Source organism: Chlamydotis macqueenii, chromosome 1 (assembly GCF_036417535.1).
Source record: "Chlamydotis macqueenii isolate bChlMac1 chromosome 1, bChlMac1.mat, whole genome shotgun sequence".
NCBI classification, from domain to species: domain Eukaryota; kingdom Metazoa; phylum Chordata; class Aves; order Otidiformes; family Otididae; genus Chlamydotis; species Chlamydotis macqueenii.
Window position 1 is genome coordinate 55,174,644 of NC_141556.1, and position 19,322 is coordinate 55,193,965.

General features: G+C 52.6%; 2 protein-coding genes across 6 annotated transcripts; one reads left to right on the forward strand and one right to left on the reverse strand.

Moving 5' to 3' along the window:
- Positions 1 to 111: 111 nt before the first annotated feature.
- On the reverse strand, positions 112 to 7,488 carry CSDC2 (cold shock domain containing C2). The gene is made up of 4 exons (XM_086752053.1): positions 7,357 to 7,488; positions 1,360 to 1,625; positions 975 to 1,097; positions 112 to 712 (listed from the first exon to the last, which is right to left on the reverse strand). Exons 2-4 carry the CDS (start codon positions 1,533 to 1,535, stop codon positions 550 to 552), a joined length of 462 nt encoding a protein of 153 aa, XP_086608179.1. The 5' UTR covers positions 1,536 to 1,625; positions 7,357 to 7,488; the 3' UTR covers positions 112 to 549.
- A 5,070-nt stretch (positions 7,489 to 12,558) lies between these two features.
- On the forward strand, positions 12,559 to 19,081 carry POLR3H (RNA polymerase III subunit H). 5 transcript variants are annotated; one of them, XM_086752066.1, is made up of 7 exons: positions 12,559 to 12,579; positions 12,927 to 13,054; positions 14,237 to 14,333; positions 15,587 to 15,673; positions 16,623 to 16,686; positions 17,331 to 17,538; positions 18,203 to 19,081. In XM_086752066.1, the coding sequence occupies exons 2-7, from the start codon at positions 12,944 to 12,946 to the stop codon at positions 18,254 to 18,256; spliced, it is 621 nt and encodes a 206-aa protein (XP_086608192.1). In that variant the 5' UTR covers positions 12,559 to 12,579; positions 12,927 to 12,943; the 3' UTR covers positions 18,257 to 19,081. The 5 variants fall into 5 exon arrangements, 4 of the variants coding, with proteins under 4 accessions (XP_086608192.1, XP_086608210.1, XP_086608203.1 ...); XR_015259057.1 differs by lacking the exon at positions 12,559 to 12,579 and having other exon boundaries at positions 12,907 to 13,054; positions 18,203 to 18,576; positions 18,675 to 19,081; XM_086752077.1 differs by lacking the exon at positions 12,559 to 12,579 and having other exon boundaries at positions 12,907 to 13,054; positions 18,203 to 18,291; positions 18,389 to 19,081.
- Positions 19,082 to 19,322: the final 241 nt, after the last annotated feature.

Here is a 19,322-nt window from a genome sequence, read left to right on the forward strand (position 1 = left end):
CGATGGGGATGGGTCTCAGCCACCCACCCCCTGCACAGTGATATGCCACCCCACACTGCCCCATTTCTCCCCCCCAGCCCCACTGCACGCCTCACTGCTGCTGTGCTGCAGGCAGCGGGACCAAGTGGGCTGCCTGTCTTGCAGAGGGGTTCAGGAGGGCAAGCTGAGCCCCCCCAGCCTACCCTTGTCCCCCTCCTGCTCTTGGCACCTGCTTCAGCCTGGGGCAGCCAGGGGAGCTGGGGGGTAGGACTGGTCCCCCTGCTCCCCGTGGCCTCAGGGGCAAGGAAGGGTACACGGGGCTGCGCTGCCCCCAGAGCCGGGGGCCAGCATGGGAAGGCTCTGCTTCCCCCCGTCCCCCTTGACAGACAGTTACAAACACACACAGAGAAAGGAAACCATAACCTTATAAAAGACACTGAACGCAAACGCCTGCATGTTTGGGGGCAGCCCCGGCCCCATTGCCGCCTCAGCTCCCCCCGTACCCGCTGTGAGCGGCCGGGCAGGCTTGCATCGTGGGGCCGAGCGGCTGGCGGCCCCCTCCCCGGGCGCCTAGGAGCCGATGATTTGGCCAGACCACGTCTCATGCTTTGTGTGGGGTGCCAGGTTGGTGAGGACCACCTCCACCGCCTGGAACTTCTGGTTCTTGGGAGGGATGGGACAGATCTTGTACGTCACCTCATCCCCCTCCACCGGGACGTACTCCCCCTCGATGCTGCAGGAGATGAGAGGAGAGGTGGTGGGACTGGAGCCAAGAGCCAGACCCCCACCCCAGACCACCCAGCACCAAGGAAGGCACCCAACCCACCAGCTGTGCCTTGGGAAAGAAAACCCACCTGTGATGGAGGGTAGAGGCCAGGCAGAGCCCCATCCCCACCCCACGGAGACATCCCCACCCCGGCCCAGGGGTCTCTTGCCCCACGCCAATGGCACAGCTCCCCCAGGGAGTCCCAGCACCGCATAACCTCCTCACTTACTCAGACACGTGAACGAAAATGTCCTCTGTGCCGTTCTCGGGGGTAATGAACCCGTGGCCCTGGGAGCGCGAGAACTGCTTGCAGACGCCCTTGAAGATGGGGCCAGCGGAGGCACGCGCTGTCCTGCCGGACAAAAGGGACAGAGAAACATCTCACTGGCGGCACCCAGAGAGGTTTGTTACGAAACCATGGCGTTCCCCAAGGCAGCATGGCACCCACCCGCAGCACCCTGGGCAGGTGGGTGCATCAGCCGGCCACCACGATGGTCAGAGATGAGCGACGTGCACCAAGCACAAAGGGTTTTCCAGGTGCTGCTGGTTACCACGGTCCCTGCTTGGCTCAGCTGGACAGTCCCAAGCCCGCTCGCCATGCGCCAGGTACTTACGCCGAATAGGTCCTGGTCCTCTTGGTGGGGAGGGGGCTGGGCAGGTCCCGGAGCAGGAGGTTGCCCCGTTCCCAGATGCGGCTGCCCTCCCGCTGGAAGGGGAAGGTGGGCCACACCGGTGACTTGGGGGAGTGCAGAGGCGGCACTGCCGGCGGGGCACTGGGGTCTGACGACATGGTGGGGTCGGTGGGCTCCTCCGTTTTGGAGACGGGCGGGCAGGCAGCAGGAGAAAGGGTGCCTGGGCGTGCGGGTCTGCTGCCTGCGACCTGAGGAGCAAAGGGGGAAAGGTTACAGACACCCGGGGGAGGCTTTTGATGGGGGGTGGTTTGCTGTCAGAAATTGCCCTCTTTGCTCCTGGCCCCACGTCTGTGCGTGCCACTGGCCTTCAGTACTGGGCACCAGTTCCCAGAACTGGGAATTGCCCCAGCAAGCCTGTCCCGGCTTGGAGCAACCAAGGATGTTCCAGGAAATCAATCCCGAAGGAAGGAAAGAGCCCAATTCGTTGTTTCATCTTTAATTTTCCAGGACAATCCCACATATTAGGGATGAAGTCACTAAAAAGTGCACCCTGGGAGAAGAAGCAGCCGAGCGCAGGCTGCCACAGGCAGAGAGCGTTTTGGCCGGGATGCCCATGCAGCACCGGCACACCTGGTCCCCCAGCCTCTGAGATCTGTCCCCAGCCTGAGATTTCTGCAAAAAGGGTGAAGGAAAAAGGCTGAGACAAGAGGTAGGTCAAGGGTTTGAGGTCTCTCCACTGCTAGAGGTTGCCTCAGAGCTATGGGATTTAGGACCCAACCCCAGCCCGAAGCAGTGGCTCACTGCCTGCCTGCGCACAGCCTTACGGGGAAGGGACACTGCTGACCCACCAGCAGCACGCACAGCCCTCGGGCACCTCAGAGGAGCCACAACACAAGCATCACCTCCTGGCACTGCGGTCCTTGGGCTCCAGTTTTTGGCTGGCATCATGTGGTTTGAAAGGAGTTAAAGCCCCAAGGAGCAGGAACCCTGCAACCTTCAGCTGCCAGAGGATGTGCAAGACGTGGCGATGGACCCTGATGGCCAGGGCGCCTGTTAAAGAGGAGGAGCTGGAGCAAGCGAGGGCAAGGCTGTCCTCGCAGAACCACCTCGAGCATGAAATCGGAGGGGGGGTTGTGCATTTTTAAGCCTCCCAGCGAGATGCTCTGGTGCATGATCAGCACTGCAGCTGCTTGCTCAGAAAGCCTTTGCTCTACTAATTTCTCCTCCTGTCAATCGCTGCGTTGGATGCTGGGTGCCTCTGTCTCGGGGTGCCCCGCTCTTTGGGGGCGCTGGGTGAGGGCTCACCTATTTCCATCGCCCTGCAATACTCAGGGGCTTCCCATCGCCCTCAGCTGAGGAGCCCAGCATCACATGGAGTTACCATCCCCTTCTCCGCCACCCCCTCCAGCTCTTCCCGCCCCACTAGGGCGTGCGGCATCTTTGGGACTACACCTGCACACGCCGGGAAACCCAGAGAATATTTAATTTGGTTTCTGACTCATCTATGGCCCCTTGAGATGCGGAGGTCCTGGGGGGGGGATGTGCAAAAGGGGGTCACCTCTGCTCTCAAATTAGTAGGCACCAAGGACATGGGAAAATGTTTCTAGAGCAGCTGAAGTTTCGGGGAGGGACCAGGCAACTCCTGTTCCCCTCACCCACCTCCACATGCTTACCACGCCCTGGCCCAGCATCTCCTTCTCCCATTCCGAGGCTCAGGCTCAGCATCTCCTTCCCCCATGCCTGGGCTCGGAGAGGCTCAGAGAGCACCCAAGTGAGACACCCAAAAGCACGGACAGCCACCGAGCTGCTTCTCTGCTCCCATCTGTGCCCCCTGTCCAACCAGCCCACCTGTGCTGGCAAGCAGCCGGGCCACTTTTGGGCAGCAAAAAAGCAATGCAGTCCCCAAGGGTCGCTGCAGGATCCGGCGCCTTCCCAGGCAGTGTCAGGGCTGGACCAGCAGGACGATTTGGGAGAAGTGGCCCTCGGTTCTCCGCCACATCATGGAGCCGCCACTACAAAAACGGCTTCACCACAGCACGCGGTCTCTGTGTGCGCTTTCGCTGACGAGGCCTTTCAGTTCCCCCACCAGATTAGAGACAATGGAGGGTATTTAACCCGAATAACCAGGCTTGGAGCAAAGTATTAGTATGCTGAGGGGGTTTGCTGGTGCCAGGAGAAAAAGCTTCCTCCAGCGGGTCCACAAGGAGCCGGAAAAATGGAAGTTTCCCAAAGACAAAAGAAAAACAAGAAGAGAAGAGGAAGGGGCATGCAAGAGGGGGAGCCTTGCAGGAACAAAATGGTGTGGGCAGATGAAGTGGGTTTGCCCCAGGTTCACCTGTGGGATCAGCCCAGGCTGGGGTGCCCTAGAAGGCTCCCCGGTTTGGGGGACAAGCGGTGGTGGGGAGCAGGAGCATGCCAGGCACCGCTTGGGGAGAGGAGGTAGACGGCCCGCTCCCGAGGCCCAAGGGCAGCGGTGGAGGTGCCCTCCTGGGGCTGCTGTTTGCCCCCACGATCTGAGCTTGCCCTACATGGGAAAACAAGCCCACAGGCACTTTGGGGGGCTCTGGCTGATCCACGGGGATGTGGGGGAGAGCCCTGGCGCGGGGTGGCAGCTCACCGGGATGAACACAGTGACAGGGCACAAGGAAGCTGTGGGATCCCCATCCTTGGGGGTATGCAACCCCCCACACACGTCCCTGAGCAGCCTCCTCAAAATGGGGTATTGCACAGCACTCCTGCTTGGAGCAGGGACTGGAGCAGAGACCCCCATCCTGCGGCCATGCCAAGGCTGGCTCCCATGCCCAGCAGTGCTCTGCCCCTCTCCAGAGCCCGGCTCAAGCACCCCAGATTTGTGGGTCAGCCTTGGGGCCCAGTGGCTGAATGCCCGGCTTTGCCGGTATCAGTGAAGCGGAGGCTGAGCGGGAGCTTTGGCACCACGGGGGGCTCCGGGGTGGCATCCTGCCTCCTGTTTAAATCCCCACAGCAAACAAAGGGACCGAGGAAATTAAATTCATGGCAAAAGCTGGCTGAGAGAAGAAGGGAGATGTGAACATGTCCTCGCCAGTGTTTCCTCTCCTCCCAGCCCAGCTGGAGAGCAGGGAAAGCTTCTCCTGTCCCCCTGTCCTTCTCCTTCCCTCTGTCCACTCCACCCCACCATCCTCTCCCCATCCTGTTCTCGACGCTGCAGCCCCAAGCAGGCGATGAGGAGGGGGCAGAGGGCATCTCTCCCCACCCTGGGTGTCTCCCAGCCTCGCAGATGCCACCCACGACACCATGTTCACCCCACACATGTATACAGCACAGGGACAAAATCCGGGTCACTTGAGGAGGAGCAAAGAGGCTGCAGCAGCCCAGCTCTGCCACGGGGCATAGGCAGCCTTCCCAGCATAACCCCCCCGCCAAACACCTCTGCGGGACCTCCACCGTGCTCCTCCCCATCTCCCCTCGGTGGCTTTGCTCCAAGGGTCCCCTGGGGTGACAGTCCTCCCAGCCAGGGACGTGCATAAGTGTCGCTGAGCCCAGTGCTCCCTGGAAGGATGCTCTTCGTAAAAAACACCCCCTACTCTGTAAGTCTTGTCCCCTCCCCAAATAAACCACCCAGGAGCGAAACCCCAGAGCCCGCTGGTGACAGGGCTTCCTTTGGCAGCGGCAGCCAGCTTCGCTGTTGTATTTTTTGGGGGGCAGGCTTCCGAGACGAGCTGACAGTTGGGAGCGCTCGCAGACGAAGGCGCGCAGGAAACCCAGGCCAATTAAGGCAGACAGGCAGTAGACACATGAGCTTTCATCTCCAGATCCAAGTACCCCATTCATCACCAGCCGCTGAAAGGTCTGCGGTTTATCAAATAAAATCACTGTCTCTCTCTCCTCCGCTTTAAAGCCAAACACATTGACTTGGGTGCTGGCAGTGACCTTGTTTAACTAAACATCCTTTCAAGGTCTCCCAGAAGGGGGGAAGGAGCCTTTTGAAGAGGCACCAGCCTCTCTCTGCCACTCCCCGTTCATTAGCAGCAGCGAAGAAAAACCCCTCGCGCGTCCCTCGGCTGGGTGGCGGAATACATATTTAATTGGTTTAATCGCCCTCGGCCCTCCCGCACGGCGCTTCTTTGTGCTCCTTCCCATCTGCCGAGACCCCCGGGTTGCCCAGGACGGACAGACGGACGAGTGGCCGCTCTGCCGGCAGCTGTCACGCTCCAGCGCTGGACGTGACCCTTGGTCTGGCCCACTGTCACCTTTATGGGCCATTCACTTCCATGCCGCCGTGTCCCATTGCAAATCCCCGGCTCGGATGCTGTCTGGCACCAGGCTCGGAGTATTGTGCTCCCCCCACCCCAGCCGAGGAGCCGGAGGTTATTTTCCCTCCGCTGCCTTTTCCAGAGAGCTCCTGCACGGGCTCTTCCCTGCCGCTCGCTGTCACGTTTTCCCCATCCCTCATGACTGCCAGTGCCCCCAGTTTAGGAGTCAGGTTTACCTCCCCGCTCCTTCCACCCCAAGCAGCAAAAAGGTCTCTGTATGTCCAAACAGATGCCCCATCTCCGCAGCCGGCTGCCAGCAGCCATCTCCTCACCCCGCGGAGCAGGGGAAGCGGTGTTCTGGCCCACCGCCATCCTCAGGGAGGCTGATGCCCCCCTAGACCCAGCCTGTCTAGACAACGCCTGAAACAGAGAAGAGCTACACCCCTCCAGACATGGGAGTGAGTACCCAGAGCTCGACCCCAAAAATCCCATTTTTCAGCTGCTTAGTGCATTCCCGTGCTGAGGGACCAGCAACCCCGAAATCGGCATTGCCTGGGGTGGAGGGCTGCCATAAAGGGCAGGAACCAGCTGGGGAACCAGGATGGCTCCAGGCAGTGGTTACCACAAGCAGGGCCACCACAGTGCTCGCCGGGCTGCATTTCTCCATCCTCCCTTCCTCAGAGGAGGCTCACAGCCTCGGCGTCTGGCAGGTTTTTATAAATGCTGTCTCTGTCCGATGCTAATGAAAGCCCCTCAGCGGTCCCCCCCTGCCTTTTTTGGTTACCGGCTCATGCCATTAAGAGTTAAATCACAAGCAAAGCGACCTCCTTGCCTACCCTGCATGTTAAAAACCCCTTTGCCAAGAGGAATTACTATAGGAAAAACAAACCAGGCGGTTTTTTGGGAATACACACTGACAGCGTCCCCTCCCCAGCTAAGCCAATCACGCTCACAACTCCAGGGATCTTTGCTGAGATCGTCTCGCCTACGATAAAGCCTGCTTAGCGCTAAAATATCAATGTCACCTTTATGGATCGACGATAAAAAGCTCCCTTAGTCAGTGCAGGGCTGCCCAATTCTCAGGGAGGCCGTGGGGGAGAGCAAGCAGGCTGTCAGATGCGAAGGGGAAGCAAAGGGAGAAGCCATCATGGAGGTTTGATTTATCTTTTAAGCATATACGCATAATCATCGCTCCCAAATACCAAGTTTGTGAGGTTTGGTTGTTTTGCTACATTTTTTTTTTAAATGAGAATAGTGTCTGTGCAAAGACCTGGTGCAAATGTCCTCGTCCACGTCCTTCCATCCTCCTTTGTGGATCTAATTTGCCATCCGCAGGAATGAATAGTGCAGCCGGTCCCAAAGAAATGCCAATTCAAGCCCCCACCGTTATCACCCTGCTTTAATAAGTCAGATTTTTTTTTTTTTTAATACATCGCCTCCCCCCTCACATCACAATCTGAGAGCTGGGTCCCAGCTGATCCCAGCCCCGGCTATTTGCCCCCCAGCCACAGCAGACACGCAACGCCACCGCCACCACCACTGCCACCCCCAGAGGAGTTATTGTTCCTGAGGCTGGCTGGGGAATAACCAAACCGGAGGAGGAGGGAAGCCGGCACTTCACCCTCGCACCTCTCCGCCGTCGAAGGGAAAAAAAAAAGCAGCTTTGAGAGAAAAAGGCGGCGCAGAAAGTTGAACCTCCGGCGACAATAGCCCCGGCGAGCTGGATGGCCATTGTCCCCTCACTCACCTCCTTAGCAGTGACGAGCTCCCTGGAGCTGCCTTCTGCACAGCATGGGTACTCGGCCAGGCCGAACGCTCCTCCGCTACCTCGCGAGGAGCAGCGGTCTTGCCCGCAGCCCGGCTCTCTGGGGTTTGTTGTCTGGCTGCCTGGCTGCCGGCCGGCTGCCTGCCGATGGATCTGCGGTATCTGATGCGTGTATGATGTGCGCCTCGCACACACAGACACACACACGCATCCGCACGCCTTCTCCTGACGTCAGGGCCAGGCCAGGGGGAGCGGGCAGGTGGGAGGGATCAGCTTGGTCATTTCTGAACCAGGCTTAAAGGAGCAATTAGGTACAGGGGGCTGGAGAGGCCGAGGGTCGGCCCCGGGAGGCTGACTCGCTCCGCTTACGCAAAGTGACGTGCATTGGCCGCATGGCCAGATGCGATGGGGCAGCCCCACAGGCTGCAGGGACAGTGGGACAGGGGGGTGGGAAGGCACTGGAGGGGGAGATGGTGCCAGGAGGCCAGGTCTGGACCATGAAAAGTCCCCTGCAAAGGGTCAAACCTCTCCCCTGTCACCCCGAGTCCTGCTGGTGCCACTGCAGCCACCCATTCACCTGCCTAAACCTGCAGCCCCCCGGGACCCACAAGTGCCGTGGTCACCCCCAGCACAGCAGGGGAGCACGGGGGGATGCCACAAATCCACCCCACCATCCTGCTCCCCTGCTCTGGGCTCGCAGCCATCGCAAACCCAGGTGCTTTTCGAGGGTCTCATTTCTAGCAGGGCACTATGCCAACTCCCTGACCCCAAAAGATTTTTCCTGGTTTTCCCTTTGCTGACATGACCATGCTCAGGAGAACCAGCTCTGCAGGCAGAGGCAACGTCATAAACTGGCCCGAGACTTTCTCTCTTGGGGGCACGGGGCAATGTGACGAGAACGGGAATCAATCGTTTGCTGCGTCCTATGGGGAATAGGGTGAGGAGTAATGGGGTTTAAATCGCAAGGGGCAAGATTGATGCTAGAAATTAGGAAACGCTTTCTAACAGAACAGACAGTTAATTACTCAAGAAGATTGCCTGGGGAAGCACCAGAGTCTCCATCACTGGAGGTTTTCAAGAGCAGACTGGGGAGGCGTCCTCTGGGGGAAACTGAGGTGATATTGGCCTCATTTTGGAGCTGAAGGGTGGACCACACCAGCACCTTACCATGCAGGTCCCTGTGACTCTGGAATAAAATTTTGAAGAATCTCGAACAACCATGGTGCATTGTCAGCGCTGCAAGGAGCTGTCACAGGCGCCTTGTGGTGTGGGGTGGTTGTGGGTTGCTTTTGGTTTCTTAAACGTGACTCTTTCCTCGAGTCACTCTAAGCAGCTGAACGTGATGATGCCAACCAGACCTGTTCCACTGAAGACCCTGGGGCTGCAGGGTGGCACACAAGTTGTGTGGGCAGCCACAAGGCATGGCGCAGAGTCAGGAGACAAGGTCATGACTGCTCTGCCTGGCTGTATCCGTCCATCCCAGTAGCTGGGTGTTGATCCATGGCTGTCCCAGGAGCCTCGGCAGAGGGACTGGATGACAAAGCAGTTGTGTCTCTCCTGTCAATGAACGACAGTTCAGAAAAACGCTCTGTACACAGAAGAGATCAGCCCATGGCAAGACCACCAAGAAGCACTGAAACCCCAAGTGCCAGTAGGTTCTGCCATTGCTTCTCACACTGTTTGTGGCTTTTCAAGCCATTTGCCATGACAAAACAGGAGCCCCGTTCACTCCCAACAGGCACCACAAGGCTCATCTCCCCAGTCTACCCTTCAAAACCTTGCAAAAGAAGGGGAGGAGAAACCCAGTCAGCTCTCAGTTTCCACTCCAAGTTTCTTCTGAGATGGCTCATCCTCTCCTCGGGGACAGCTCTACATATCCAGCCTGGGAGGGCCCTGATCTGGAAACACCCTGGAGGCCAGAAGAGTGCTGGGGACATGCGGTACAGGCATGCCCTCTTCTTCCCCAGGCATTCATTTAACATCCAATATCATAAATACCTGTACTTCCCTGCCTGATTTGTGGTACACGAGGGTTAGCCGTGTGCCCAGCTGCACATGTTAAACTATATAAACTGAACGCAGGAGACGAGCGTCAGAACCCGACTCTCCCACGTAGTTGTTAAAGGCTCTTGACGGAAAAGGCACGGGGAGCTCAAAGCAGGTTTGAAGGTGGCTCTGGGCAGGCACTGCAGCAGAGAAGTCAGAGTCTGAAGCATGCAAAAATGATAAAAGGAGAAGAGGAGAAGCTTTGATCAAACAGAGAGTGGGAGTGGGGGTGCTGCAGATGCCTGCAGAGACGGAAGCAAAGGCAGGAGCATGGAGGACTTTGTACGTGAGAAGATACATAATTCCTTTGGAGTCAATCAAAGGCGGGCCAAAACAGTCTAGATGCAAATTACCACTCACCTCCTCCAGCGTCTCTGAGCCAGTTTTCCCCAACAACCACGGAGATGTGGGGGCAGAGGAGAGCTTAAACAAAATATTTTGGGGGTTCCTTTCATTATCCTCCCAGTTTCTGAGCCTTGAGGTAACTTCAAATAATATTTTCCAGTTTTCTCATACAATAGTGAGAATGAGAAATGTCTGGGATTTTCTCTGAGTGGCAGAAAGACTCTTGTGCAATCCCTGGATTCCAGCAGCTGAAGCTTCAAAAAAAACAGCAACCGAGAAGAATGCTCCCAAATGTTGAGAAGCCCCAATATTGCCAAGGGAGACTCTAGAGACTTTATGGTTATGTATGAGCATGTGTGTACAGGCGCTGCCGATCTGTGGATATTCATTGTGTCGGTTCTACTGGGACAAAAAGAGACCGCTCAGCAGAAAGAGGCTGTTCACACGATCTCCAACATCCAGATACCTTAGCTTCAGCGTCAAATACATAGTGTAACTCTGAGCGCTATCAAGAGCTGAGTTGAGGCCACACTCACATTTTGCAGGACAAAGTTTGGCTTTGGTTTATATTTTTATGCTGGAGACAGTGCTTATGAAATATGGAATTCCTCCAGGGAGTAAACCTAGGTGGTAACAGAGCAACATTCATCACGTGTAGAAAGGCCCAGGCATGCACCACTTGGGATCGGGGGGGTTACCTGCAGAGTGTGAGACTGGAAATAATTTCCTACAGCCTGTGATGTTACTGGTGGAGGCTGAGAAACTGCCAGTCAGGCTCAGCTCTGGTGGTGTTTGTAGCCTGGTATCTTAAGGTAATAAAGCTCATATCTGACTGTGTGATTCCTTCCACACATTTCAACTCAGTTTCATCAGAGTAGTATCAAACTGCCTGCAAGTTTCACCAAAATACATAGCTTCATAGAGAAAAGGGATCTTGTTGTCCTAACTGAGAAACAGCCTGCAGTGTTCAGCCCTTGTTGGCAATCAGAACTGATACAGGAGAGATTCTGCGCATCCCCACCCTACAAGAGCTTGCTTGGTGCCTATGCTTTACGAGACACCAAAGACTCAACCATAAGATGCAGGCCAGTACGAAGCGAGGCCTTGCAGCCCCGCTGCTCACACAGATGGTTTTGGGGGACTGTGGACCAGGCTGAAGGGAGATGCATCTGCTTTGTATTGGGCATCCAACAGCCCCCGATGGAGCATGGCTACTGGAAGCATGAAAAATATTAGCCCTAGAGTGGTCTAGACATGGAAGTGTGACAGGACTCTGCCCAATTCTCCTTCTTCCCTCCATCTCCAATGTTCTCGCAGCTATTCAGCCTGCTGTTCCCCTGAACACCTGCCCCTATGCAACCTCATATACAAAAGCATCCAGCAATCACCTTGCCAACATCAACGATGTCTAACTTCTACCTCCTTAGGTGATACCAAGGCTATTTCTTCCCCTGCCATCAGAAGAGGGACAGGGTCAGGAACTATTCTCTCTTCTGAAAAAGTACCCACAGATACCTGCAAAACCTGCGCTCCAGCTAAAGGTCAAACCTCGCACGGCCAGACCTGCGTGAGGCCAGGACAGAACAGCAAGGGATGTGGCACGTGTGCCAGCAAAACTGTGTCACGCTGAGATTAGCGCAGCCACAACTGCAGCGCAGGAGGAAGGAGCCTTTGTAAGGCTCCCTGAAGTAGGACGGGAAGAGCAAGACACGCCAGGGATTTGGGTTGAGGTGTTCCGATAGAGCGGCGTCTGCTGCGTTGGCAGCAGAGCTCCTTGCTGCAACAGTAGATGCTGCTCCAAGAAAAATGCTGCTCTTCTCAGGTGATAGGGGAAAACTTGTTCCTGGGCTCCTCATTTAATACAAACATGCCAAACGTGCAGACCAGCCATGTTTATTTAAAAAAAAAAAAAAAGAAAATCCCAACCCAACAGATCCTGGTGAAACAGGAGTAATCACATAGAGATCAGAAACTCCTTGGCCAAGACAGGCATCGTGTTAATGAGGCCTAGCCACAGTATGTGCAACCTCATTTTCCCCCTTCCTGCTCCAAGACAGCTCAACATTTAATGATTTCTGATCTAAACCACTCATTACTGCCCCGCTACGCGCTGCTGGGGGGTGTGGGGGATGGCACACCTAGCGTTCGCATCAAAGCCACAATGCTGACAGTGCAGTTCTGACTGTCAGCCAGAGATGTTTGGTTTTGCTGGCGAATCTTTTTTTAAACACACTTCAAACAACCTCCTTTCATTTTCCCCAGCAAATTTCAGATATTAGCATACCCCCCTGTTTTCCACCATCCCTCATGCTGCTTATCTCACTGCAGAAACTACCAAGGCCTGCAAAATCAAACCATGAGGATTTTTTTTTTTATTGTTGATGTTGTTAATTAACACTCAGAATAAATTATTCCAGCTGTAATTCCAGCTCTCGGGAGGAGAGGTAATTAAGGAGCAGCCCTGTGCAGGGCACCCGGCTGCTGAGGGCCTTTCCACGCTTATACTGACCAAAACCACCCCCCCTCACGAGGGGCACCAGAAACCACCGCAGCCAGGGCCTGGGCCCGCCCCCGCACCGGTAACGGCAGGTAACGGCCCGCAACGGCCCGCGGCCCCGCCCCGCGCCGAACACGGACAAAATGGCCGCCGCGGGGCGGGGCGAGGCTTGGCGGAGCTCCGCCCCCCTGCCCCTTGAGCGCTCCGCTCTGCGTCAATCGGGCCGTGGGCTCACCCGTCGAGAGCGATTGGCTGAGGCGCCGGAAGTGCCGTTGAGGCCGGCGAGCGCGCGGTGGTGGGAGCTGTGTGTGCGGCAGGTGGGTGCGGGAGCGGCGGCAGCAGCCCCGCGGCGTCGGGCGGGATCACCCGCTCCCGGCCTACCCCCACCACCCTGCTCCCCTGAGCTCCCCACTGTCGGTGCGCTCCCCCCAACAGCGGTTGCGTGGCCACCTTCAACTCCCCCCCTCCTCCAACGGCCGTTGCGCGGCCGCCTTCAAGCCCACCTGCCCCCTTTTTGGGGATATCCAGGGTGCTGCCCCACGAAGCTCTGTGCAAGGCTTTGGGGTGGTTTCCCAGCCGTCCCCCCGCCCCCCCCGGCGTTGTGGGTCTCGGTTGCCTCTGCAGTGTTCCCGTTGCTGAGGCTGTCGGTGTCTTCTCTCCTTAGAGCTGCTCCCTGCCACCATGTTTGTCCTGGTAGAGATGACTGACACAGTAAGAATTCCTCCCTGGCAGTTTGAAAGGAAACTGAATGAATCCATTGCAGAAGAGCTAAACAAGAAATTGGCCAATAAGGTAAAGCATGGGTCATGTATAGGTTGATGCAGGCATCATAACATGCCTTAGCATTTCTTCCTGTTATTTGTCCCTAATGAGATGTGTGGGTGAGGTATCGGAATAGTTTAGACGTGAAGGCCATCCCTAGCGACCGAAATATCAGAGATGGTAAACAGAGAGGCAGCCACATGTAATCTCAAAAGGGACCTTTTTCTGATGGCTGATGCTGTAATGGGAAGGTACTGAGGCACCAGATGAGGCAGAGAAGCATGGAGGAGAAGTGAGAGTAACTCTGGTTTGTGTGTAAAGTAGCAATCTGAAAAATGGATGCAAACTATTCCATCCAGTGGGGGAATTTGAAAAAAGATGGTGTTAACAGTAATATTGGAAGAGAAATGAAGGTGTTAATAGCTGACTTGGTCTGTGCTTAGTCCTTGAAATACAGTGTGGCAGTAAGAAGTTGGTCTTTGGTGCAGGATATAAAGAAGTGTTACGTGATAGCCCAGGAGGTCACAGTTTCCATGTGCAGCCCCTAGGACTGCAATTAGCATATGGCTTTCAGTGTGAGACAGGTGCAAAACTCAACATGCAGGTTGTGAGCGGAGCTCAAAAGAGCAACCTGAAATGATCGAGGATTGTGAACAGCAGATTATACAAACAGGTTATGAAAAGCAAAACTCTTCCATCATCCACGATGACTAGTAGGCGTCTCAAATTTTGAAGGCTGTGAAGCTGTCTGAGAAGTAGCAGAGAAACCAAGAATTCTTCTCGTCTGTTCTCAGAGCTAGTATAATTTAAGACAAAGGCAAGCCTAGAGGCTTCTGAGAGTGTAACTCTAGCGAAAAGCGCATTTTGCCTTTGGGCAAGCTGTGGGGCTGGTGAATGTTGTCTGTGGGCAACTGTTTACTATCTTGGCAGGTCACGTTCTCTCACCGCTGACAGTTATGCCAAGGGTTTCTGTTTGTAGCGGTGCTCTTTGCAGTGCCAGTGAAAACACGTCCTCCCGTAACACTTGAGTAAGTTAGGGGTTCCCCTGCAATGGGAGATAGTTAGGGCTGGGGCTGTTGAAGGGAGTGTACCAAAACAGCCTCCCTCCCTTCTTGCCAGCCTTCTGTTTCCTTCTTTTCAAAGGTATGCACAGTGTATAAGTTTGATGGTTTGCTTGATTTATGGATTTTAATTGTTTTTGTCTTTGAGCAGGTTGTGTACAATGTTGGCCTCTGCATCTGTCTGTATGACATCACAAAGCTGGAAGATTCGTACATATTCCCTGGCGATGGCGCATCACATACCAAAGGTATATTTATGTCCTCACTTACATAGTTTTGCAGAATGTTAGTGGTCTGGAAACGTAAAGTAACTTCAGTTGTTAGGGAAAGTAAGTTTAAAGGAACTCACTGAAGTTCATAGCCGTAACTCTGCTCCTATTAGGAGGGCAAGAGGAACATGGCAAAAATCTTTCCTTTGCATTTGTTTGTGTACAAATACAGCTTTACCTAGCCAGTCCTGTTTGCCTTCTCCAGCATTCCATCTCTGTTCTACAATTAAAGCAACAAATGTGGGATAAGGAAGGGTTTAGTTTAATTTAAAATTTCAGGAAATCTGCACATAGAAAATCGGTTGTATTAATTGTTCTGCGTTTGTCTGGTTTTTTTTTCTTTTTGGAGCTTATTTTCCCTAGCTAGAATGTTGAAACGTATTTCTAAATATAACATTTGCACAGCATTTGATGCTGTTTTTGTAGGTGGAAGTTTTGCTACATTTTTGTTTGAGACTTAGACAGATCTGGTTCAGCATTTCTAGTGACTTTTTAAGTAAGAAATGACTGATTTCTTTACTTTGACTCTTGGCAAACCTGGCTGAGTAAAAGCTGGAAGTAAATGCATAAAAGCAAACTTCATAATTTTTTTTAAGTTAAAATAAGGTTCTTTAAACTGGAAAGAGATGCATTTTTCTAGTTTCAGTTTTCAATGTGGAAGTGTAGCTTAAGCAAATGAAATGTTTCCTGTTAGAAGGGCACTGGATGTGGCTCCCCTTGTCTAAATTTTAACTCCAGTGGAACTCGCTCGCTGCAAATAAAAGATTCTCTAATAATGAAGGAGGATGGCAGGCTTTCATGCTTGCTTTAATTTCCATTCTGCTTCTTAACTTCCAGTTACTCCTTGAACTGAAACAAGAGAATATGTTCTCTCTGAAGTTGGAAAAAAGTATCCCGCTTTCAGAGTCTGGGATAGCACTTTAATAAATCCTGCTGTGTCTGGTACATGTTCTTCATCTTACAGTTTAATTCTGTGAACTTAAATTCTTGCAAGCTTGAAGAGCAGAGAACAGGAGGCTGCTGATCAATGGCTGTCATAATCAGGAATCAGAACTCTTATTTCCATTTTTCTGTCTGTCTAATCAGTGCTTGTAAGGAAACTGTGAAATAAACTGGCTAAGCATTTTAGAAGGCATATAGGATGTGGGATTTTGTTTTAATGGCTGCCATCCTGTGGGAAGAGTATCGTTCACTGACATGGACATAACATTAATGATCTGTTTTCTTTTAAGTGCATTTCCGCTATGTGGTCTTCCATCCCTTCCTGGATGAGATTCTGATTGGACAGATTAAAAGCTGCAGTCAAGATGGCGTTCATGGTAAACCGCAACTTCTGATGTTAGGAACACATGAGCTGCAGTCTGTAGGCTGCATAAAGACTATTACTGGCCTCTTGCACTGCTCTGACCTGAGGGTGGTTGGTAGTTTGAACCTGGCAGCTTCCCCTGTCCCTGATGGTTTTATCTGCACTCCCCTTTCCTTTTGTCGTTCATGTGCGTGCCCAAGAAGAACAGACAAGCCCATCTGGAGCGGAGACTGGAATAATTTTCTCGCTTCGGTTAATAGAACTTGTTTTTGTTAAAGTGGTCGTATCGGCTCCTGTTGGTCCGATATATCTTCCCTGTAGTTCTGTGCAAATTCATGATGGTTTCTTGTGCCTGAAAACATGTCAGGGAAACGTCTTTGTGCGCACAAAGTGCTGTCAGATTAATGGAATACATAATTGATGAGTTGCTTGCCTTTCTTGTAGGAGTCTTCATGCAAGCGAGCTCCTCTGCTCAGTTGTTAAGTTAGGACAATAAGATTATCTTGGCTGCATTTGTTGCTGAATTTGGGCATGTCCACTCTCTGATAAAATTCGACATCATGAAATCTCAAGGGGGAGGTGGAGGCTGTTCTAACTTTATATTGGTCTTTATTTAACGTGTTACATCTGTGATTTCTAAGCTCTTTTCTGTCACAGACCTCTATAGCATCTGACTCATTTCTTGGAACGCTTTCATTTCCAATCCTGCTCCAAACAGCCTTTTTCTTTCCCGGTGGGCATAAAGACTGTGCCCTCTGTTGCTGTATGTACTTTCAGCTGGGTGGTTGCTTTGCTGCCAACTGAAATTGAGCGTTGTGGCTCAACGAATAATTCCTGCATGATCTCAGATGTCCTTTCTGAAAGAGGAAGGAGAATTAGTCTAGAAATGCATTTTAGGAATCGCTGTGGTACATCATTTGCAAAGAATCATTTCAGTCTTAATCAAGTTCTTTTCTCCACAGTTTCCATTGGATTCTTTGACGATATTGTCATCCCACCAGAATCCCTGCAGCAGCCAGCTAAGTTGTATCTTTTGATCACCTTTGATAACTTTACTACTTCATTTGAAAAGATTGTGCAGTGCTGGCCCAACCGGCATTCACTGCTGCAACAATGAAGGTGCTCAGTGGCAGAAGCTAAGCCCTTGTGTCGGGCAAGTCCCACAGACTGTTATCACAGCTAGACAGGCCTCACGCTTATTAGGTTTTGCAGGACCATTGTGCCTGCTGACAGAAATGAATGGCGGTGTCCCCCGAACAACCGCAGTGTAATCCCTGCCTCCAGTCTTGGCTGCTGCTGAAGACAGAATGCTGGTTTTACTGCATCGTGTAATGTCTACGTACATGGTGTGTCTAACATACTTAGTTGTGGTAGGCGAGGTTGTCTTGAGTTTGAGGGGTTTTGTTTGTATGGGCATTTTTTTTGTTGTTGAGTTTTTTGTGGGAGTAGGGGTAACCTCAACTCTGCCCGACAGCCATACACCTTGAAGCAGGAAAATCAGAAACAAGAAGGGGTCCTGGGCGGTGCAGATGATGACCTAGGACAGTGCATTGCAGTTTGAGGAAAAAGTTTTGAAAGGGCTTTGAATTGAGTCTGTTCTCAAAACTGCAGAAAGTGATCTGTCAGGTGGAATAGTGGTTGTTTCCATCCTTAACCCTTGGTGTGGCCAGCGATGAAGCAGAGCAAGTGTGGGTGTGGGAATATGAGACGGAAGAAGGGGCCCATGACCTCTACATGGACATTGGGGAGGAGATCCGCTTCCGAGTCGTGGATGAAACGTTTGTCGATACGTCACCGACAGGTCCAAGCTCTGCAGAGGCTTCCACTTCAAATGCCACAGAAGAAGTCCAGAAGAAAGAGGCACCCTACACTCTTGTGGTAACTAAATGCATAATTCATAGAGCCTTGTGAATCTTGTGGTTTATTCTGTGTCTAAAATAGCATGCCTTTCCCAAGAAACTCACTGCTTTAAGCTGACCGTGAAGCAAAGAGAGTCACAAAATGAAAGGAGTGGAAAAGGGGAGAAACGAGATTGTTCTTGTAGTCACTCTGTTTGCTGTGAGTTTTCACTGGAATGCTTTGTGGTGGTTGGTGGAGTTCCCTCTGGGAGGCTGATTTAAAGCAGACTGTGCCTGCAGGATCTGCAGGTAGTGAGCATGCGAGGACAGAGCTGGGAGAACCACATCAAGGTTTACACAGCAGCTGAAGAGTCTGTCCCATGCAGTGTTTTGGCGTAAGACCCACCTGAGTACAATGCAAGAGAAAGAAGGATCTAAACCATTGAAACCTGTGTTTTCTCACAGCTGGAGTATGTTGGGAGAGTCAGGAGGTGGAATGGGCAAGTGCTTAATTTTCAAGTGTTGAACGTTTGGTGTAGCATTGACAAGGTTTAGAGGAGTCTGGGCAAGTGCTGGGCGGGCTCAGATAGGGAAAAAAGTCATCCACAAGTCAGCAGGGGAGAGATTTTAGATGTTTATGCGTTTACTCCTGTGTTTTCTATGCAGTTTACAATTGCATGCTCTCTTCTTCTCTCTGTGAACAGGGATCAATCAGTGAGCCAGGCCTGGGCCTCCTCTCATGGTGGACAAACAGCTAGCTGCAATCAGAGCCTGCTCCACAGAAAGTCTTTCGGTGGACATTTGGGGGATTATGGGATCCTGCTGGTGCTCATTGCTCCTCTGAAGCTGAATGAGAAATCAGACCTGCCATTCTCTTGTTTCCCCTTCAGCTTCCAACCTGCCAGATCGAGACAGTCGCTTTCAAGAAATGTCTTTGCTGCTCTGTAGAAGTGAATTTTCAGGCACAAAAAGCCTTGAGCGCAGCAGCAACAAACTCAGCTGGAGCTTTGGTCTCCTGCCCTGGAGGGAAAACTGGGGAGGTCTTTACTTGCCTCAGTTACGAAGGGAGTTGACTTCAGTGAGTGAAAGCAGGAGAGAATGCCTGTCAAGACAGATCGCTCCCTTGGGCTGAGAGCTTGATCTCAGAGGGGTAGAAACCTGCCGTTCTTTTGACAGGAAACCGAGAAGAAACAGCAAAAGACTGGAGTTCATAGAGGTGCGGTACTCTGGAGACCTGGAAAATGCTGCGGCTGGGAGGGCAGGGGAGGTGGTGGTAAAGTTCTGCTACGAATGGGAACCTGTGGATGGGGTCAGCCAAAGAGAACTGGAATGACAGTGGTTTACCCAAAAGTAGCTTAGGTTCCGTGAAGATGACCGCTGTGGGAGGCTACAGGCTGCTTATTGTGCTGAATGGAAATACTTTATTGGGTGGGCTGTATTTATGTAGAATGAGCTAAACTTTGCAGGAGTTTGACTGAAAATACAAATTATGAACTGAAACGGACCAAGGCTGCTTTGAGCAAGCTAAATGCTTGTTTGTGGGGGTGTGTTAATGCCAGAAATGGAATAAATAGTAAAAACCACTCAGCCTGCCTTCCTGTACAATTTGTGGGGAAACTGTTAGCTTCCTGCCTAGCAGGAAGAAATAAATTGCCTCCTGGAGTTTAGCTACTTGGATTTCAAGGCAGACAGTGTTGAGACCAACACTTTGCTCTGCTCTAACAGCCAATAACAAACAATTGCCATCACCCTCCCTGACAGCAGTGAAAGGAAAGGAGGGAACAAAACAGTGAGTAAAATCTATGCAGGGCGCATTGCCAAGAG

Coding starts and splice junctions, on each gene's coding strand:
- CSDC2 (XM_086752053.1), bottom strand. CDS start 1,535: ATGTCGTCAGACCCCAGTGCCCCGCCGGCAGTGCCGCCTCTGCACTCC. Junction 1,098..1,359: donor AGGACCAGGACCTATTCGGC/GTAAGTACCTGG, acceptor TTTGTCCGGCAG/GACAGCGCGTGCCTCCGCTG. Junction 713..974: donor ATTTTCGTTCACGTGTCTGA/GTAAGTGAGGAG, acceptor CATCTCCTGCAG/CATCGAGGGGGAGTACGTCC.
- POLR3H (XM_086752066.1), top strand. CDS start 12,944: ATGTTTGTCCTGGTAGAGATGACTGACACAGTAAGAATTCCTCCCTGG. Junction 13,055..14,236: donor ACAAGAAATTGGCCAATAAG/GTAAAGCATGGG, acceptor GTCTTTGAGCAG/GTTGTGTACAATGTTGGCCT. Junction 14,334..15,586: donor TGGCGCATCACATACCAAAG/GTATATTTATGT, acceptor TTTTCTTTTAAG/TGCATTTCCGCTATGTGGTC.